The sequence below is a fragment of the Mus musculus genome, chromosome 8, assembly GCF_000001635.26.
Source record: "Mus musculus strain C57BL/6J chromosome 8, GRCm38.p6 C57BL/6J".
Classification (NCBI taxonomy): domain Eukaryota; kingdom Metazoa; phylum Chordata; class Mammalia; order Rodentia; family Muridae; genus Mus; species Mus musculus.
The window spans coordinates 122,433,471-122,451,720 of record NC_000074.6 but is presented as its reverse complement, the minus strand read 5'-3'; the positions used below and the strand labels follow the sequence as shown (position 1 = coordinate 122,451,720).

General features: G+C 52.6%; 1 protein-coding gene and 3 long non-coding RNA genes across 6 annotated transcripts; 2 read left to right on the top strand and 2 right to left on the bottom strand.

Moving 5' to 3' along the window:
* Positions 1-398: 398 nt before the first annotated feature.
* Gm20735 (predicted gene, 20735) lies at positions 399-6,453 on the top strand. Its single transcript, NR_015497.2, has 3 exons — positions 399-555; positions 4,632-4,727; positions 6,080-6,453. It is a non-coding gene; the product is annotated as a predicted gene, 20735 (long non-coding RNA).
* On the bottom strand, positions 5,245-8,065 carry 9330133O14Rik (RIKEN cDNA 9330133O14 gene). The gene has a single exon (NR_045696.1). It is a non-coding gene; the product is annotated as an RIKEN cDNA 9330133O14 gene (long non-coding RNA).
* A 233-nt stretch (positions 8,066-8,298) lies between these two features.
* Positions 8,299-18,125, top strand: Mvd (mevalonate (diphospho) decarboxylase). 2 transcript variants are annotated; one of them, NR_028354.1, is made up of 11 exons: positions 8,299-8,427; positions 11,469-11,539; positions 11,663-11,765; positions 11,969-12,083; positions 12,198-12,344; positions 13,695-13,894; positions 14,232-14,306; positions 14,493-14,711; positions 15,132-15,247; positions 16,809-16,917; positions 17,546-18,125. NR_028354.1 is itself a non-coding variant. In NM_138656.2 (10 exons), exons 1-10 carry the CDS (start codon positions 8,355-8,357, stop codon positions 17,624-17,626), a joined length of 1,206 nt encoding a protein of 401 aa, NP_619597.2. In that variant the 5' UTR covers positions 8,299-8,354; the 3' UTR covers positions 17,627-18,125. The 2 variants fall into 2 exon arrangements, 1 of the variants encoding a protein (NP_619597.2); NM_138656.2 differs by lacking the exon at positions 11,663-11,765.
* Gm51557 lies at positions 11,025-14,237 on the bottom strand. Of its 2 annotated transcripts, none has more exons than XR_003947483.1 (3): positions 14,115-14,237; positions 11,449-14,011; positions 11,025-11,274 (listed from the first exon to the last, which is right to left on the bottom strand). It is a non-coding gene; the product is annotated as a predicted gene, 51557 (long non-coding RNA). The 2 variants fall into 2 exon arrangements; XR_003947482.1 differs by lacking the exon at positions 14,115-14,237 and having other exon boundaries at positions 11,449-11,729; positions 11,847-11,971.
* Positions 18,126-18,250: the final 125 nt, after the last annotated feature.

Sequence of the window (18,250 nt, the reverse complement as noted above, 5' to 3'; positions counted from 1 at the left end):
GTCTATGGGAAGCAGAAGTCTGCAAGCTCAGTGAAATTCAGGAGGAGATAAATATGTCACCCACCACATCTGGAAGCTGTCTCCCCAGAGTGCTGGCTGCCCTTCCAGGAGGCCACAGGACAGTGCCTGCTGAGAGAACAGCTAGGGTCTGAGGAGAACCACTGCTCTCCCAGTCAGGGTTGAAAGCAAAGAACATCCCTGGCTTTCTGGAAACAGGTGCTTGAGGGACAGCAGGCCTTTGGATGACCCGGTCCCTGTCCCCACAGCCCTGCTGAAAGAAGCCTCTTCAGAAAGCCAAAGAGACACGAAGGTTATAGCTTTTGCTTCCAGAAGCCTGGTGGGTTATATAAATAGCATTTTTGGCCTGGAATATTCTAGGGGGTTCTCCAGATACCTGAAATAGCCCACTTGTTACTATCTATACCCAGAGCATCTACTCCTGGCCGCGCCCACGTGGCTAAGAATAGCCCCCTGGCTGAACCTGATGGAACACAAGTTTCCAGGCTGCTGTGACTGTGTAGCGGAACATCCAAGCAAGAGTACATGGTTGCCGAGGTAAGCGGCCACACCCCTGAAGCCCAGCCCAGAACATCCCGTGTCTGCTGAGTTAATCATATAGCCAGCTTCTCCATGTCTAAAACTGCTGGGACTGGACACATGGCTTGTGGGTTAAAACAGAGACATCAGACAAATTACAAGAGCAGATAATTCCAGCTTCAGGGATCCGATGGCCCCTCTCCCCACCGGCTTCCAGACATGTAGCATATAGACATGTATACATAAAAGATTCCTTAAAGAGAACCAAAGTTCAATGTAAAAGAATTAAAGAGAACACCAAGCAAAAATATCTTCAGTAACAGAACACATGGAAGCCCTGGGTTTTACCCTTGGCTCTGAGTTGTATATCTTTATAGATCTCTGAAGTGGGGACATAGTGTAGCAGTAGAAGACAGTCCTAGCGTGGCCACAGACCCAGGGAAAAGACAGAAAGGGGAGTAAGGGCAGATAAAAGATCCACAAGGTCCTAAAACCACACAGTGTGACTGCACCTTAGACCGGGCCAGAGCACAGTCCTGCCCCTTCAACACAATGGTCATTCTAGGAGGCCAGATTTCATGCCTTGAAAAATCAGGACACCCCAATACCAATACCAGCCATTTCTTTACCGGAGCCTATGACTTCCTTGGTGAAAGGATTTTGTCTAAGTTCCCAGTACCGGAAATGAATCTCCTCTGGAAGGGCCTTAAGTACATTCATAAAGTTGGGAGGGGAGTTGTTCTTGTCTCTATATGTGCCCTGTTGTCCTGGAATTCTCTATGCACACCAGCCAGGCATGAAACTCACAGACATCCACCTGTCTCTGCCTCCTGAGTGCTGGGATTAAAGGCGTGCGCCACCACATCTGGCTTAGAAAGCTTTATTCACAGCTGCTGAGTGCCTATTGCACTCACTGCTGCATTGTGAAGGACGCAGGGTCCACAACTAAGTAGGAATTTTGGTCTTAATCCTCCCCAGCATCCTTAGTAGTAACGTCTGGTCTGGCACCCAGGCTAGCTCGCAGGGAGGAGATCCTTCCAGCTGAGTCCTAGCTTCATTTCTCCAAATCTGCAACCAGGGCGTAAAGTGTCTTCATCCCTAAGGTCTTACCATTTAGTTCTAAAATAGAGCCAGCAACTGTGACAATAGCTGTTACCTTTGGGGGCCTCTTCAGCCAACAACTGCTAGGGAGGTACCCGTCGCTGGCACTGGGATTCTCAGTCAACTTTATGGCGTGGGCATGGTGGCATACAACTTTACTTGTGACACAGAGGCAGGAGGATCTCTGTAAGTTGGAGGCCAGCCAAGGCCACATAGTGAGACCCTGTCTCTAAACAAACAAATAAACAAACAATCAAACAACACAACCACTTTATAGCTTCAGGGAACACCTGTTTCCACTCTCACAAGATACCCACTTCTGAGCTGGAGGGATGGCTCAGCGAGTAAGAGCACCCGACTGCTCTTCTGAAGGTTCTGAGTTCAAATCCCAGCAACTACATGGTGGCTCACAACCATCCGTAAGGAGATCTGACACCCTCTTCTGGTGTGTCTGAAGACAGCTACAGTGTACTTACATATAATAATAAATAAATCTTTAAAAGATAAAAGATACCCACTCCTGTTCATCGTTAACATTTACAGACCCAGACCCAAGTAATTGCAGGCTTTGTCTCAGTCACCTTGGTGGTAGCATCTGTGTCTTCCCAACTATAAAACTTCCAAGAATGTCACAGCTGCACCTGGCCCTGTCACCTTTAGGCCTGATTTCCTCGACTTGCTCCTCCTGGGGCAGTCACACATCTCCAAAGGGTTTCCGAATCTGCAAAAACACTCAGAGCTTAGCATTCTGTCATCTATGCCTTTTCCTGGGCGATGATCAAGACACACCACAATGCCAAGGCCTGAACCTCCATGACATAATGATTGGTGGCCAGCATCAAACTCCGAAAGCTCACCACAAGTGTCCGGTTATCATCGAAGTTCACAATGAGGAAGATTCCGAAGTCAAATGGAAGGGAGATCTCACAGCATGGAAAGAGCCCTCCATCCACTAGAACCAATCTCTTCCTCCACAGATCAGGGTTGGGTGTAGATAGGACGTGCTAATATGCTCCCTCCACAGTCCTCAGTCACTCTCTGAGCCTTCCACCTCCACATGCTGTAAGTCTTCTCTGGAGCCTCCCCATCCTGGTGAACTCAGTGGGGCTGGCTCAAGTTGCTCACCTCTACCCAGGCCCTGCTCTCCCCTGCTGCCCCTCATGGCTCCCTGGGTCCGAGAGGCTCTGTTTGGGCTGGCACGGTGACTGTAAGGGCAGCCATTTCTCTATCCATCACACCTGGCTACTGGAGGTGGTCTTGGCTGGACAAATGGGCTCGACCCCTATTGTAACGTGTTGTAGGAGGGGAACATTCCCTGCTTAGTCAGGAGATAGAAAATTACCTACCCCTGGCACAGACTTGATCACTTTCGCCTGGATGATTTGACCACAATGCCTTCTGTAAACCCTCCCCAGACTTCAAAGCCTTCCAGCAGCTCCTTAGTATAGAATTCCCCCCACCCCCTTAGAACTCAGGCACATCTTGCTACTTTTGCTTTAAAAACCCAGACCAGAGCCAGGCAGTGGTGGCGCACACCTTTAATCCTAGCACTTAGGAGGCAGAGGCAGGTGGATTTCTGAGTTCGAGGCCTGCTTGGTCTACACCGTCAGTTCCAGGACAGCCAGGGCTACACAGAGAAACCTTGTCTCAAAAACACAAACAAACAAAAAAGCAAAAGGCAAAAAACAAAACAAACAAACAAAAAAAAACCCAGTTTTTTCCACTGCTTTGGTTCTTGTATCTCCGCTAGGTTACACATCCTCTATGCTCACACGCTGTAGGTGATAGTCCCACTCAGGTCCTCCAAAGCCTTTCTTTCTTCATAAGGATCCTGTCCCGTCCCCCCTCCCACCAAGGGCCCAGCAAAGTCACAGAGCTCCAAGCCAGATCCGAGGTCCCTGATGGATCCAGCTTCTCCTTGAGTATCTAGTGAACACTGACTTCTCAGCCCAAGTGCCCTGGGCACTAAACATCGCTTCCCTCATTCTGAGATCCCCTGAGCTCTAGTCTCTGTGGCTCTCCAGCCCTCAGTGTCCAGAGGACCTCCATGCTGATGATCACGTGTCTTGGTGTTTCTATCGCTGTGGTGAAACACTATGAATAAAAGCAACTTGGGGAGGAAAGGATTTATTTGGCTTCAGAAGCCAATGGTGGAACTCAAACCAGGGAGGTGCCTGGAGGCAGGAGCTGATGCAGAGGCCATGAAGGGGGTGCTGACTTGCTCCCCATGGCTTGCTCAGCCTGCTTTCTTATAGAACCCAGGACCACCAGCCCAGGGGTGATACCCCCACAATGGAATTGCCCTCCCCAGTGGGATCACCCCCCCCTACTAATTGCTAATTAAGACAATGCCCTAAGGACTTGCCTTCAGCCCAATGCTTGTGGAGGTGTCCTCCTCTCTGATGGCTCTCATGAGCCAGCCCATGGGGTGGATGCCTCATGTGCCGCCTCAGGAATGTAACTTGTGCTCCGGAGATGGATGTGGGGAGGGATCCTTGTGAAGAAGTAGTAAAGGCTTTGGAGGATCCGAGTGTCTTAGTCTTATTGCCTATAGCGTGTGAGCCTAGAGGATGCATAACCTAGCGTAACCGTGCTCAGTGTCTCTGCTTCTTCACGCGCTCGCGTGGATCCCACCTGTCCCTGTAGCCCACAGCCGCTTGTATCAGTCTGTGAGAGACGGTTCAGTGTCCGCTTTTTCCCTAGTGCTGAATTCCAGTGCTGAGTACTCTGATTGCTATGGTCTCCCCCAGCAGGCCCTTGCTAAGTCCCCCATGTCTGCGAACTGGACCAGAGTCTCCCCTTTCTGACCGCTGTTTTCTGCCTCTTTTACTCTCTTCATCTCGACTACCAGAAGCCTTCTGTGGATTCCGGGCTTCCAGAAGGGGCTCTTCAATGCAGACCTGATTTAAGTTTTCTTTACCCTTTAGCTAAGCTCTGAGAAGATGGGAGCTAATACCACCATCTCTTCTCTCTTTATCCCATTTCCTCTCCAGATTGGAGGCCAGCACAGAGGACAGACGTCAGCCACCTCTGCCTTCCTCCCTTTATCCTGTGATGTCTTTCCCTCCTGGCTGCCACCATAGCCTCAGGTAGGTCTTGTTAACCTTCGCAGTGTCTAGGCTGCCTCTGCAGCAGCTTGCTACACCCCACCCCACCCCATCACTCCCAGGGGCTGTTCTAGATCCTTAGCTGTCCTCAAAGCATCTCCATGGTCCCTGGGCAAACCTCAGCCATTGGGCTCTCATGCCCCTTGTTAACACCTAAGTAAGGACCACTGTCACCAGATCTTCCCCACAGACATCCCCATGTCTTGCTGCCCTATGAGCTATACTCAAAGGGGACATACCACGGCCTCATGGGTATAGGAAACCATGCCAATATGTCCTTTCCCCTTAAGTAGCACAGCTTGAGCTGCCAGTCTCATTGCCCACCTCAGGGCCAACACCAGTGCTCTTCTTCCCGCACTCAACCTTGCTTTTATTGTATCCTGCCAGACGACTGACTATGCTGGGTGACAAAAATGCCTTCCCTAGGGGAGACATAAACAATGTCTACCCCCTCTCACTAAGGGTTTCTTGGATAAACTAAGGAACAGTTCCATCAAAGTTCACACGGAGGAATTAACAAGTTTATTTGGCTTACTGATAGAGCAATGGGTAATGGGTTATAGGCAGGAACATGGGTGAAGTCAAAGCAGCCGCACTGGTGGGTCTGCACCCAGCACAGATGATGCCCCACCCCACCCCACCTCCAGTCCCTGTCCCCTGCTGTGGCTATGTAGCTGGACACCTCCCACCCTAGTCTTCCCCACACAAATACTCCAGCTCCTCTCCAAGATGTGACGCTACATGCACTTTTGGCAGAATTGCATACAGCTGTTTGGAAGGAGTGGCTGGCTGCTCAGGTAAGGCTGCCTAACTCCTGAAGATGTGGAAGTTTGGCGCATACCTGTTTAAAGGCCATGTTGGGCTGTGGTCACAGAGGCCAAACAAAGGAGGGCCTTTAGAGGTCGCCCAGTGCAGTGGCCTGATTTGTCAGGGCCAAGTGACAGGGGCCAAAATCCAGGCAAAGAACAAGCCAGGGGGAGCGGGAAGGAAGGAACAATGACTCCTGAGGGCTGGTGCCCAGGAACCCGCACAGGTCAGAGGAGGGCTTGGTGACGACCCTCCCGGCCTGAGGAAGGAAGGGATTTGCTTCTTGTGGCAGGGCAAGGAAATTCCAGCCTGGGGTGGGCCCGACCATTTCTCCTTCCCCTCTGCTCAATGCAACTTTCCTTCCTCCCCTAGTTCTGCCCAGGCCCCAAACCTCCCCTCGGACCTTTGCTACCTTAGCCCCCCTAAACACAGCTGCCAGCCTACAGTCACCCACATGATTGGCTGCGCATGCCAGCCAGCCCTGCACTGAGCTGTTTCTTGTTTTTTTTGTTTTTGTTTTTGACAAGGAACCAGAACCCTTGGATGAAATCTACCTCTCTACCAGTCTCTATGGTTACCCAGGCCGGCCAGGTGCTCTGGAACAACTCTGACCTCTGAAGACTTCTCTAGGGAACTGAGTTCAAAGGGACAAGCGACAGGGGCACAGAAATCCACAAACAGCATCCTCCCTTTTGAGGTTGCTTTTAGAGGTTTTCTGTCCCCAGTGCCTGGGCTGGGAACCACAGCTGCACGTTGGTCCCCTCTGCTGGCCTGTTCAGACCAAGCTCTGAGGTGCAAGCAGATGGTCACTCAGCCCTGGTGGACTCTCCTCCCTTCATGTCTCATGCATGTGTGTATCCCTGACCTAACAGTGAACTTCACAAACATGACAGACATTTACAACATTTGATGAGTAGAGAGATGACCTACTACTGACTCTTAGCTTCAAAGTATATGGGGTTTCAGGTACTGGTGTCCTTCAGCTCATGAGGTGACCTTGGTCTCTGTACCTGATAATGTACAAAAATACCCATGGGTGAAACTATTCATTCCGGAGTAAATTAATTGTTCTCTTCTTTCTTTAACTTATTGTTTTTATTTTTTAGAGACAGGATCTCACAGTGAACTTCTGGCTGGCCTTGAACTCACAGAGACATCCTCCCCCCTTCTTCTTCTTTGGGTTTATTTATTTAGGTTTTTTCAAGACATGGTTTCTGTGTAGCCCTGGAACTTACTCTGTAGATCAGGCTGCCCTGGAATTTACAGAAATCCACCTGACCTCTGCCTCCTGAGTGTTGGGATTAAACACACCACCTTTCTGCTGGTGTGTGTGTGTGTGTGTGTGTGTGTGTGTGTGTGTGTGTGTATGAAGCAGAAAAGTTATTGCAAGAGAAATTGAAAATACGAGCCATCTCACAAGCCACAAGGAAACAATAGTGAACTCCCATTGGTCAGCTGTCAGCCTGACTGACAGGCTGTCTACTGTGGCGCAGAAGGCCTATTCACACACTCTCGCTCTAGCAGAGAGAGCTGAGCAATCGATCCAGCTTCCAAGATGGCAGCCGGCCAACAGCTATCAACATCGCCCCAGGCACATAGCTGCTTGGCTGGTTCATCCACTTCTAGGAATCTACGCAAGCACTCTTATACACAATGCAAGGAAAGTCCGGTGCATGGCTTCCAAGGGGGACGGCTTGAGTCAATTACCGACGGTCTAGACAAACAAGGAAGCTGTTTTGGTGTGCAGCTGGAAAGTGTCCAAGAAACTCAGACGTAGAAAAAGCAGCATGGAAAAAAAAAGCAACTCCCATTCACTGTGTAGAAAATGTCAGCCAGAAGGCTGTGAAAGGATTAGGTACCATCCACACTCCTAGGAACAGAACTGGTGGCCTGGGTGGGTATCGTGTGCTCGCACATCTTCGGAACTCTAAGCCATTCAACAGCCACGATTTTACAGGAGGTGGAACCAGGAAGTTGTATCTGTTTCTGTTGGAGAATGGATGGTTAGTTCTGGAAACAGAGGTGACGGTTGTATCAAGTAAATATACTAAAGGTCACTAAACTGTACCGTAAGAATGACACAGAAATGTGCCGATCCATTTCAGCTACGGAAAAAAAAAAAAAAAAAACGACAAAATTCTTGCTTGTGTGGAGCTTGGGAGAGAAAATGCCCATCTCGGATGCAGTACATCCGCCGGCGCGGCGGCTGGACACCTCAGGCAAGCTGTGAGACCCCAGACTGTGGGACCAGGAGACTGGAGGTTGTGACAAGAGAAGTCAGATTGTGAATGTAGAAGATTCCAGGATGTGGGGCTCGGGCGCGACCTTGGGCTGCGGATCCCTCCGGATTCACCGTCTAGTGAGCTTTTCATGCAGCGTAGAGGCTAGATGCGTATCCTTTTTCAGCTCCGCTGTTTCAGCAGCAGATGGCCCCGCTGTCCCGACGGTCACTCAGGCTATCCAGTGGTGCTTGTGCCAGAAGGAGGAACCTTTGTAAGAAGGAGGCCTCCTACGCCTGCGCAGATACCACCTCCTGCGCATGCGTAGATTCCACTCCCTGAGCGGACCCCGCCTCTCGCTCGCAGCCACGAGCTTGCAGGCACCGGGGGCGGGCTCAGTGTCAGCCGCACATCATTCGATCCTGTCCATAGGCTAAAAAGTGGATCATGGGCTCGGCCTGTCGCCTATTGGACAGCACGGGAAAAGCCCGGCCAGCGGGCCAATCATATGGCAGCGCGTGAGTCTGTAGACACCGGGTAATCGGTGCTGGGCTCTCTAGCTCGGGACTCCAGCATCTCAGTTATGGCCTCAGAAAAGCCTCAGGACCTAATGGTCACCTGCACGGCGCCGGTCAACATCGCAGTTATCAAGTACTGTGAGTGCTGGAGACAACAGTCACCTCGGCCGGGATCGGGGCATAGAGCTGGAGGCTGTAGTCACTGGGACCCCTGGGCTCGAGGGTCGGGTTCCAGAGTAGCTGGGCTGGAAAGGGGATCCTCCAGGCTGGAATGAGGGGGAAGTTCGCCACCGTCAGATCCATGGGCACAGTGGTGGAAATGGGGGTTACTACAACCAGGATCGGGGAGCCTGGGAGTTGGAGACCGGGGCACAGGTGCCGGGATCGATGTGCACAGGGCTGGAGATGAGGGTCACTGCTGCCGGGATTCAGGGTCCTAGGGCTGGAGGGAAAGACCAATGTCCCGGATCTGGAGTAGCTGGGCTGGAGAAGGCTGGGAGGGTAGCTCAGGGATGAAGGGGGCGTTGCCATGCAGGGATCCGAGGGGCGCTGGTGAGGGGCAGATCTTCCTCCCTCCCTGGTGACACTTGTAAACTGGGGAGGTATTGCCGGGACCAGGGCTTCTCACCCCAGTCTCCCTCTGCTCTTCCTTCCACCGTGGTCATTTAGAAGTGGATCCACGCAGCCTGTAGATTCTTGAGTTTGGCTCGTTTCAGTACGCACGCTCTTCCCGAGGATTATCCAGGTGGACGCAGCAGGATTTCATTGCCCACTGTTGCTTAGGCCCTAGAACAGGGGCTCTGTTGTTACCAGGAAAACTGCTGCCACATTTATGGGCAGGTTTTGGTGTGAACTTTCATCCTTCCTAGGAAGAATGCCCTGGCAGCTCTGGGAGAACAAGAGTCAGTTCTTCATTCTGTTAATGATCTGTGGGTTCCCTGGGGTGGCAGTACCCAGCTGGTATTCCCACCAGTGCTACGCCAACCCTTAAGATTTAATTAATTTATTTAATGTATATGAGTACATTATAGTTGTGAACCTTCATGTGGTTGTTGGGGATTGAATTTAGTACCTTTGCTTGCTCCAGTCAACCCCAGCTCTCTCTGGCCCAAAGATTTATTTATTATTATAAATAATTATTATAAATAATTACACTGTAGCTATTTCAGGTGCACCACAAGAGGGGGTCAGATCTCATTACAGATGGTTGTGAGCCACCATGTGGTTGCTGGGATTTGAACTCAGGACCTTTGGAAGAGCAATCGGCGCTCTTATCCACTGAGCCATCTCTCCAGCTCCCCATTTCTTACTTCATCTCTTTGCGGGCCATTTCTTCTTTGCGTGGTTGCTGCTTGGAGCACTTCCATGGTGGCTGCTTTAAAGCCTTTGCCAGCAGTTGCAGCATCTCTAGACACTTCAACGTTAGTGTCTTTTGGTTTTTGTCTCAGTGTGAGATCCTCCTTTTTGGTGTGACATGATTTGGGGTGAGATCTAATGGTTTTCTGCTGTGCACTGAGACTCAAGTCCTATTAAAACCTTTAGCTGGGCCTGGAGAGATGGCTTAGTGATTAAGAGCACTGACTGCTCTTCCAGAGGTCCTGAGTTCAATTCCCAGTAACCACATAGTGGCTCACAACCATCTGTAATGGGATCCTCTGGTGTGTCTGAAGACAACAACAGTGTACTCACATACATGAAATAAATAAATAAATCTTTTAAAAAACAAAGCATAACCTTTAGCTATTGGAGGAGGGACACCACCTCTTTTATGGCAGACAGATAGATACACCTACTTTGTATGATACTTGTTCCTGCTGGGGCTCTGTAGGGTTCCTGCAGGAGCCATCAGGCCTCCTCTGGAAACTGCAGGCCAGGCTGGGAGAAGCATCCATCTGCCCTGTGGATGAAGTCCAGGTGGCCAGCTGAGCCAGGGCAGCCTGCTGTCCTTCAGGGAGGAAAGTGTGGAACTCCCAGGCTAACAGAGCCTTGGAACAAGGGCAGGGCTGAAACAAACAAAGTTTGTCGCACTCAGCTGCCTGGGTTTTCTTGATGCAAGTGTTGCTGACCTGGGACCAGTGGGCAAGAAGAAACCCACATAAGTGTACCCAAAGCCAAGTCGGGCAGTGGTGGCACATGCCTTTAATCTCAGCACTTGGGAGGCAGAGGCAGGAGGATTTCTGAGTTCGAGGCCAGCCTGGTCTACAGAGTGAGTCCAGGACAGCCAGGGCTACACAGAGAAACCCTGTCTCCAAAAATCAAACAAACAAACAAAAAAAAATAGTGTACCCAAAGCCATATACCCTAGCGGTGCCTACATCTGAGGCCCCAGGGTCTTCCTTCCTGTCTTGTATAGGGCAGCTGGGCTTCAGCCTTAGGCCATAGGGCATCCGCTCTGTGTTCTTCAGAGCAGCCCTGTGGTTCCAGGAGAGCTACCTGTGTGCAGATGTCTGTCTGTAGGCAGCAAAGGGTGAAATCACCTGCCCAGTGGGTCTTTTGTTATCGCCTGGCCAAACAACTCCTAATTAGCCAAGCATGTGCAGAAACCCGACATAAGTGTGATGCTACAAGCTAAGAGCTGCGGGCACCCTCAGATATCTGCGCCTCAGGCTTTCTGGGACATTTTTTTTTTTAAAAGATTTATTTATTATTAAATCTGAGTACACTGTAGCTGTCTTCAGATGCTCCAGAAGAGGGCGTCAGATCTCATTACGGATGGTTGTGAGCCACTATGTGGTTGCTAGGATTTGAACTCAGGACCTTTGGAAGAGCAGTCGGTGCTCTTAACCACTGAGCCATTGCTCCAGCCCTTTCTGGGAGATTTGACTGTGCTTGGGGTCGCGGGAGTCCTGGGCAGAGGGGCCGTTCTGATCGGTACCATCTGGGACACGGTCAGGACCCGGACTCCTCTGGGCGGACAAGCAGGTGGAGGAGATAGACCACCAGCCACATAGGCACATGATTCCTGGTAAACGCCCTCGGCTGTATCTGGGCAGTGAGAGAAAGAAGGAGGAAGTGTGAATTAGAAGTGGACTGGTCCCCTACCTCCACTGTGCTCTGGGAAGGTTCACTGAGCTTTGAGTCTGCTGCCAATTTAGGAGGTCTTCCTGAGGTTGTGTAGTGAGAGGGGATGGAGCACTGAGGGGAGGACCAGGAACTCACTGCTTCGGTTGTTGTTTCAGGGGGGAAGCGAGATGAAGCGCTGATCCTGCCCATCAACTCCTCCCTGAGCGTCACGCTGCACCAGGACCAGGTGATTGTGCTCTGGTGGCTGGAATGGGGTGACTTCTCATGGGACCATAGCCGGGCCTGTGTCCTCCTAATTCCCGTTGACCATCCAATACGCGTTAACCCTTGTCTCCTCATCCACACACAGACCCAAAGCCACGGGGTTGGTTTTACGTCCGATTCCTTTACTCAAGAGGGACCAGGTGTCCATGGTTCTGTGGTGAGACAGTGCTCACCCTGACACAGCGCAGGTCAGGCCAGTATGGCTACCCTGAGGGGCTTGCCCACTTCCCTGCTGCCTAGCCAGGGCTGACCCTGGGGGCCCTTCTGACCTTCCACATGCTTGCCCAGGTGGACAGCCATACTGGCCCTAGGTAGGCTCTGAGACCTCTTGGCAGAAAGGGGTGCTTGGCGGGCATTCGTCCTCGGCACTGACCCTGGGTTTTCTTCCCAGCTAAAAACGACCACAACCGTTGCCATTAGCAAGGACTTCACAGAGGACCGCATCTGGCTGAATGGTCGCGAGGAGGACGTGGGGCAGCCACGGCTCCAGGCCTGCCTGAGAGAGAGTGAGTTGGGGTGACCTCTCCCCTCTCCCAGCCCCCAGTTAAATGAAGCATCAGGAGTAGGTTCAGTGCGTCTGCCAACTGGCAAGGCCACTCACTCTGCCATCTGCCCTGCAGTTCGCCGCCTGGCTCGGAAGCGGAGGAGCACAGAGGACGGGGACACTCTACCCCTCAGCCTCAGCTATAAGGTGCACGTGGCGTCAGTGAACAACTTCCCCACTGCTGCAGGCCTGGCGTCCTCAGCCGCAGGCTATGCCTGCCTAGGTGGGTACCTGGGTTCTGCTCTGTGGTAGTAGGGGGTTCCCTGGACTGTCAGCATCCTGACTATCATCTTAGGGTTCTAGTGCAGTGAAGAGACACCATGACCAAGGCAAGTCTTTTTTTTTTTTTTTTGGTTTTTCGAGACAGGGTTTCTCTGTATAGCCCTGGCTGAGCTCACTTTGTAGACCAGGCTGGCCTCAAACTCAGAAATCCACCTGCCTTTGCCTCCCGAGTGCTGGGATTAAAGGCGTGCGCCACCACGTTCGGCTCCCAAGGCAAGTCTTATAAAGGACAACATTTAATTGGGGCTGGCTTACAGGTTCGGAGGTTCGGTTCACTGTCATCAAGGCAGGAGCATGGCAGCATCTAGGCCAGCATGGTGCAGGAGGAGCTGAGAGTTCTACATCTTCATCTGAAAGCAGCTAGGATGAGGGTCTTATAGCTCATACTCACAGTGACACACCCACTCCAACAAGGCCACACCTCCTAATAGTGCCACTCCTTAGGGCCAATCAGATACAAACCATCACAGCTTGTTGGAGCTCCCTGTACACAGACTCTGAGTTTGGCTTTTCCCAGAATGCAGTTGACCACCAGACCCTCTATGCATTTGTGTGAGGGCCCTTCAGCTCCCAAGTGACAGAAGTGATACAAGCTACTTATCTTGAGGCATGGTGGGAGGAGGAGGGTTGGGGAATATCCTTGGCTCCTCTCCCCACACACACCTGGAGAACTAAAAGGCCGTGGCCCAGCTTCAGGCATGGCTGCCTTCCAGCTGTCCGACCCCATGGTCAGGAGCTCTCCTCTCCCATCCGTATCCTCTCTGCTTCTTGCCTTGGGTCACTACGTGGCATCCCCAGCCCTGGCACAGGCAGCCCTCACAATGGTGAGCTTAGCCCGCATCCATCGGCTCCAGGGGTGATAGATAACCTGTGTTGTCCTGAACTGGAGGTGTAGGTGAGCCTTGAGGCAGGGTCACCTTCTCAGGAATGCTGGACTCAAGGAAGGCCCCATGCCGATGAACAGCAAGCTTACCTCACTGCCTGCCCTACTGCCTTCCCTGTGCCTCAGGCTCTCACCTGGTGGCCTTCTCATTGTCTCCTCTTCCCTCAGTGCTTCACTTGGGTGCAGCTCCTCAAAGAAACTTCCCCACCCCAGGTCCTGAGGCTGTTTATGAGACTGACTACATTTCCAAACCCAGTACCGAGTGAAGCAAGACAGAGCTGGGAGCTGTCAGCCCCAGCTCTGCTTTCTCAGAAATTTCATTTCCTGTGTGTTGGGGAGGGCACTCCTAGCAGAGCAGTGTAAGACATTAACCCTTACCCTGCCTCTGTCTCTCTGCTGTACTTTCAGCCTATACCCTGGCTCAGGTCTATGGGGTTGAGGGAGACCTCTCCGAAGTGGCTCGGCGGGGCTCAGGCAGTGCGTGCCGCAGTCTCTATGGGGGCTTTGTGGAGTGGCAGATGGGGGAACAGGCCGATGGGAAGGACAGCATCGCCCGGCAGATAGCCCCAGAGTGGCACTGGCCCCAGCTCCGAATCCTTATCCTTGTGGTAAGTAGGTGGGCATGTGGCTGGTGTGGGGATGGCTGCTTAGCAAGGGCTGCAGGGCTAGGAATGGAAGCGACGGTAGCTATGCAGACTCCACCAGGATCCTAGGCCAGACGGGAGCTAGAGAACAGACCAAGGCTGTTGGTGGTAGGCGGTGAGGTCAGGAGTGGCTCCCACAATGGCCTGGATGTGCCCCTCATCTATGATGTCACCAGACACGTACCCATATCACCCCTCCCAGTCGAGGACTTCAGGGTTGGGATGGCAGAGGGCAGGACCAAGTGATAGTCTGTGGTCCTGGGTTCCCTGCGGGCCAGGCTCAGCACTACCTCCCATTCAGGTGAGCGCCGACAAGAAGCAGACGGGCAGTACAGTGGGCATGCAGACCAGCGTGGAGACCAGCACCCTGCTCAAGGTAGGCTTGCTGGGGACGGGAGAGACCAGAGCCCTGCCCCCAAGGTGGGTCTGCAGGGTGAGGAGTAGAATGCAGCAGGCAAGGTCAGGCTCCCCTGGTGGGTGGGTGGGTGGCTCCAGAGGTCCTGGGCCTAGACCTATTGCCAGAGAGTGTGCCCGCCCACACACCCACCCACCCACCTTGCAGTTCCGGGCTGAGTCTGTTGTGCCTGAGCGCATGAAGGAGATGACCCGCTGCATCCAAGAGCAGGACTTTCAGGGCTTTGCCCAGCTGACCATGAAGGATAGCAACCAGTTTCATGCCACCTGCCTGGACACCTTCCCACCGATCTCCTACCTCAATGACACCTCCAGGCGCATCATCCAGCTAGTCCACCGCTTCAACACCCACCAGGGGCAGACGAAGGTGACAGGGCGTGGGGGGAGGTGCAGGCATACAGAGGGCCGGCTGTGGGGAACGTGGGCGGCCACCGCTGCTGCCGCCGCCGCCGCCAGTGCTCCCTCCCACCGCTGCAGCCACCAGCATTACTGAAGAGGGTGCGGGTGGCCAGGGCCTTAGGACCTTGCTGACACGGCACAGACAAGCTCCACCCGACAGTTCTGGCTTGTTCTAAGTTTCTGTGTCTTGCCCAATTCGAAGCCTGGTAGCCTGTCCCTGAACTCCAGGCAGAGGTGACTCACACCAGGGTGCCTGGTTGATACCACTCCTTGGTTTGATTGCATGGGCTCCATACAGCTCTGGGAGACCCTAGGTCCCCCAGCAGGTAGAGGGTCAGAGCCAAGGGTGCCGAGCTAAGAGTTGGAGACAGACACGCTTTGGTTCCAGGTGGCATACACATTTGATGCTGGCCCCAACGCTGTGATCTTCACTCTGGAGGACACTGTGGCTGAGTTTGTGGCAGCTGTAAGACACAGCTTTCCCCCTGCAGCCAATGGAGACAAGTGAGTGTGTACCCTCCTTCCCGAATTGAGAGGCACAGAACATTCTAGAAATATATGGTAGTCACAGCGCTAAGTGCAGTGCTCTCAGGCACACGGATCATCCCGTGGGGACACAGCCACTGCACGTGCACGCGGCAACATTGAAACTCTCCTGGTAGCCACACGTCGTGGGTGTGTGAACAAATGCCACATCCCCCTTCTAAGAAATGACATCTCAGCTGGGTGAGGTGCCTCACATCTGCTCAGGAGCTCAGTCCCAAGCCAGCCTGGGCTACAGTGTGACACCCTATCTCAAAAAGCTGAATTTAAAAAAAAAAAAATTCTGATTTTTGGGGTTTTGTTTTGTTTTGTTTTGTTTCACGAGTTTCTCTGTGTAGCCCCAGATGTGCTGGAACTTACTCTGTAGATCAGACTGGCCCCAAACATCTATCTCTGCCTCCCGAGTGCTGGAATGAAAGGTGTGTGCATCACCACCACCCAGGGAAAAACAAAATTTTTGTTTTTAAGGAGAATAATATCCCTAGAAGCCCAGGGGCCCTGCTTCAGCAAAAACTGACTTGAGCTTTATTTATTTATTTAAAATATTTTAAGACTTTTTTTTAATGTGTCTGAGTATTTTGCCTGCGTGAATGTTAATGCTGGGTCTGGTGAGATGGCTCACTGGTTAAGAGCACTGACTGCTCTCCTGGAGGTCCTGAGTTCAAATCCCAGCAACCACGTGGTGGCTCACAACTACCTGTAATGTGATCCGATGTCCTCTTCTGCTGTGTCTGAAGACAGCTGCAGTGCACACACATACATAAAGATAAATAATTAAATCTTTAAACAACAAAAAAAAGTTAGTTCTCCATGTGTGTGTGCAGTACCCTTAACAGCCAGAAGAGGGCATCATAGCCACCGGAACTGGAGTCACACATGGTTGTGGGCTGCCATGTAGGTGCTGGGCACCTGACCCGGGATCCCTGCAAGAGTGTTCTCAATCTCTGAGCCACCGTTCTAGCCCACAAGTGAGTTTTACTAGGAAATCAATGCATGAGGCACTCTGATGAGCAGGTTCGGTACCTCATAAATTTGAAGTGGGGGATTTAAGCAAAGCCCCAGTTTCTTCCATACCGAACAAGTCTGAACCTGTGAGTATGTGGTTTCTTTTTTTTTTTTCTTTTTTTGGTTTTTCGAGACAGGGTTTTCTCTGTATAGACCTGGCTGTCCTGGAACTCACTCTGTAGACCAGGCTGGCCTCGAACTCAGAAATCCACCTGCCTCTGCCTCCTGAGTGCTGGGATTAAAGGCGTGTGCCACCACGCCCAGCTGAGTGTGTGGTTTCTTGTCTCTTCCTGGCATGGGTCTATCTTCTGAGACTGGTCTGAATGTGAATGTGTGGGCCACTTCTCCATCTTCTCATGATCCCTAAAAAAACAAAAAAAAAACCCTCCCTCCTAGTAGACCCCTGCGCTCCTCACCCGCGCCATCCCTAGCCCACCCAGACCACCGTATCTGAGGAGCTGCTCTTCTGGGCTTTCCGTGCACAACTTCATGAACACGCTTCTGCCTTCTTCCCCAGGTTCCTAAAGGGGCTGCAGGTGGCACCTGTTCTTCTCTCTGATGAGCTGAAGGCCGCGCTGGCGGTGGAGCCCAGCCCTGGTGGGGTCCAGTACATCATTGCCACTCAGGTGAGGCCAGTACACACGGCAGGCACCCCCTTACCTGCCGGAGGGAGGGAGGATCCAAGCCTCCCCCACTGTGTCTCAGGGCGGAGGCAGAAGCCCACATCAGCCACGGCACGGAAGTAGCCACATGGCGTTCTTAGGCTCAGAGTCATTGGACACTGTCTGGTTTACTCATTTCCCCTCAGTGGTCATTTAGGGACAACTCGTAGAGGAGAGCGGGGGCGGGATGTGAGGGTTATGTACTCTGGACAGAAAGATGATAAAAAGCAGTCACTTGCCAGGAGAGGTAGATGTTGGGGTCCCTGGGAATCTGCTCTCAGGATGTAACCCACCACAAGCACGCCAGCATCCCCGCGTCTCCTGATCCTGCTCAAAGAGGCTTGCTCTGGGTCCCTCCTTTCACACGAGATGAGGGTCACTAAGATCCCCACAATCTAGCCCGGAATGGAACCCCAGGCAGCTTGAGAGGCTCATCCTGCGCAAGCTGGTGTGGACTTACCACGAAGGGACCCACCCGTGTCTCACCACCCCCCCCAATCTAATCCTGCCTTAGAGTCTCTGACCTGTAAAGTCTCCGGAGCAGCGGCTACTGCCGCACCCCATGACTGGACACTGATTTTTCTCCCCCCAGGTCGGACCAGGACCTCAAGTCCTAGACGACACTCATGATCATCTGCTAGGCCAGGATGGACTGCCACAACGGGACCTTTGACCTCTTCCACGTCCAGTGCCATTTGGAGAAAGGGGTTGCCCACTGGAACTCGGGAGCTGGCCTGCTGGTCAGCCTCTCCTGAAGGGCTGCTTGATGATCGATTATACTGGGGGATGTCGAGTGTGATGGGCAGCCATCTAGGCGATCACGGGAACCCCTCTCAAGTGCCTCCGGTTCCCCGCTGGTTTCTGAAGGGCTAGCTGACCCACTCGATGGACCTTCCAGCACTCCAGACAGCTGCTCATCAGGGATGGGGAGTCGGTGCCTCCCCCCTCCCCCAAGATGCTCTGAGGGCCTCAGTAACCATCTAAGCGTGATGGCTCAGACAGCGGTGCCTCTCTGCTGAGACTCAGGCCACAGTTTCTTTATAAAGCCTCCTGGTGAGGGTAGGGGCTGTCGAGCCCACAGGTAGGGTCCATTGTGTGTGTGGGTGCCTCATGAGGGTGCAGTCAGTGGACCTGAGGACCACAGGAATAAAGTGTGCTGTTCCTGCCTGCCCGTGTGGGCTGTGCTTTCTTCTTTCTTCCTAAACCAGCGCTTTAGGGTCTCTGGTCTACTGATCTGCTGGGTCCTACCCGCCATTGAGTTCAGTCTTGTTTCCCTATGTAGTGGAGAGGTGGGGGC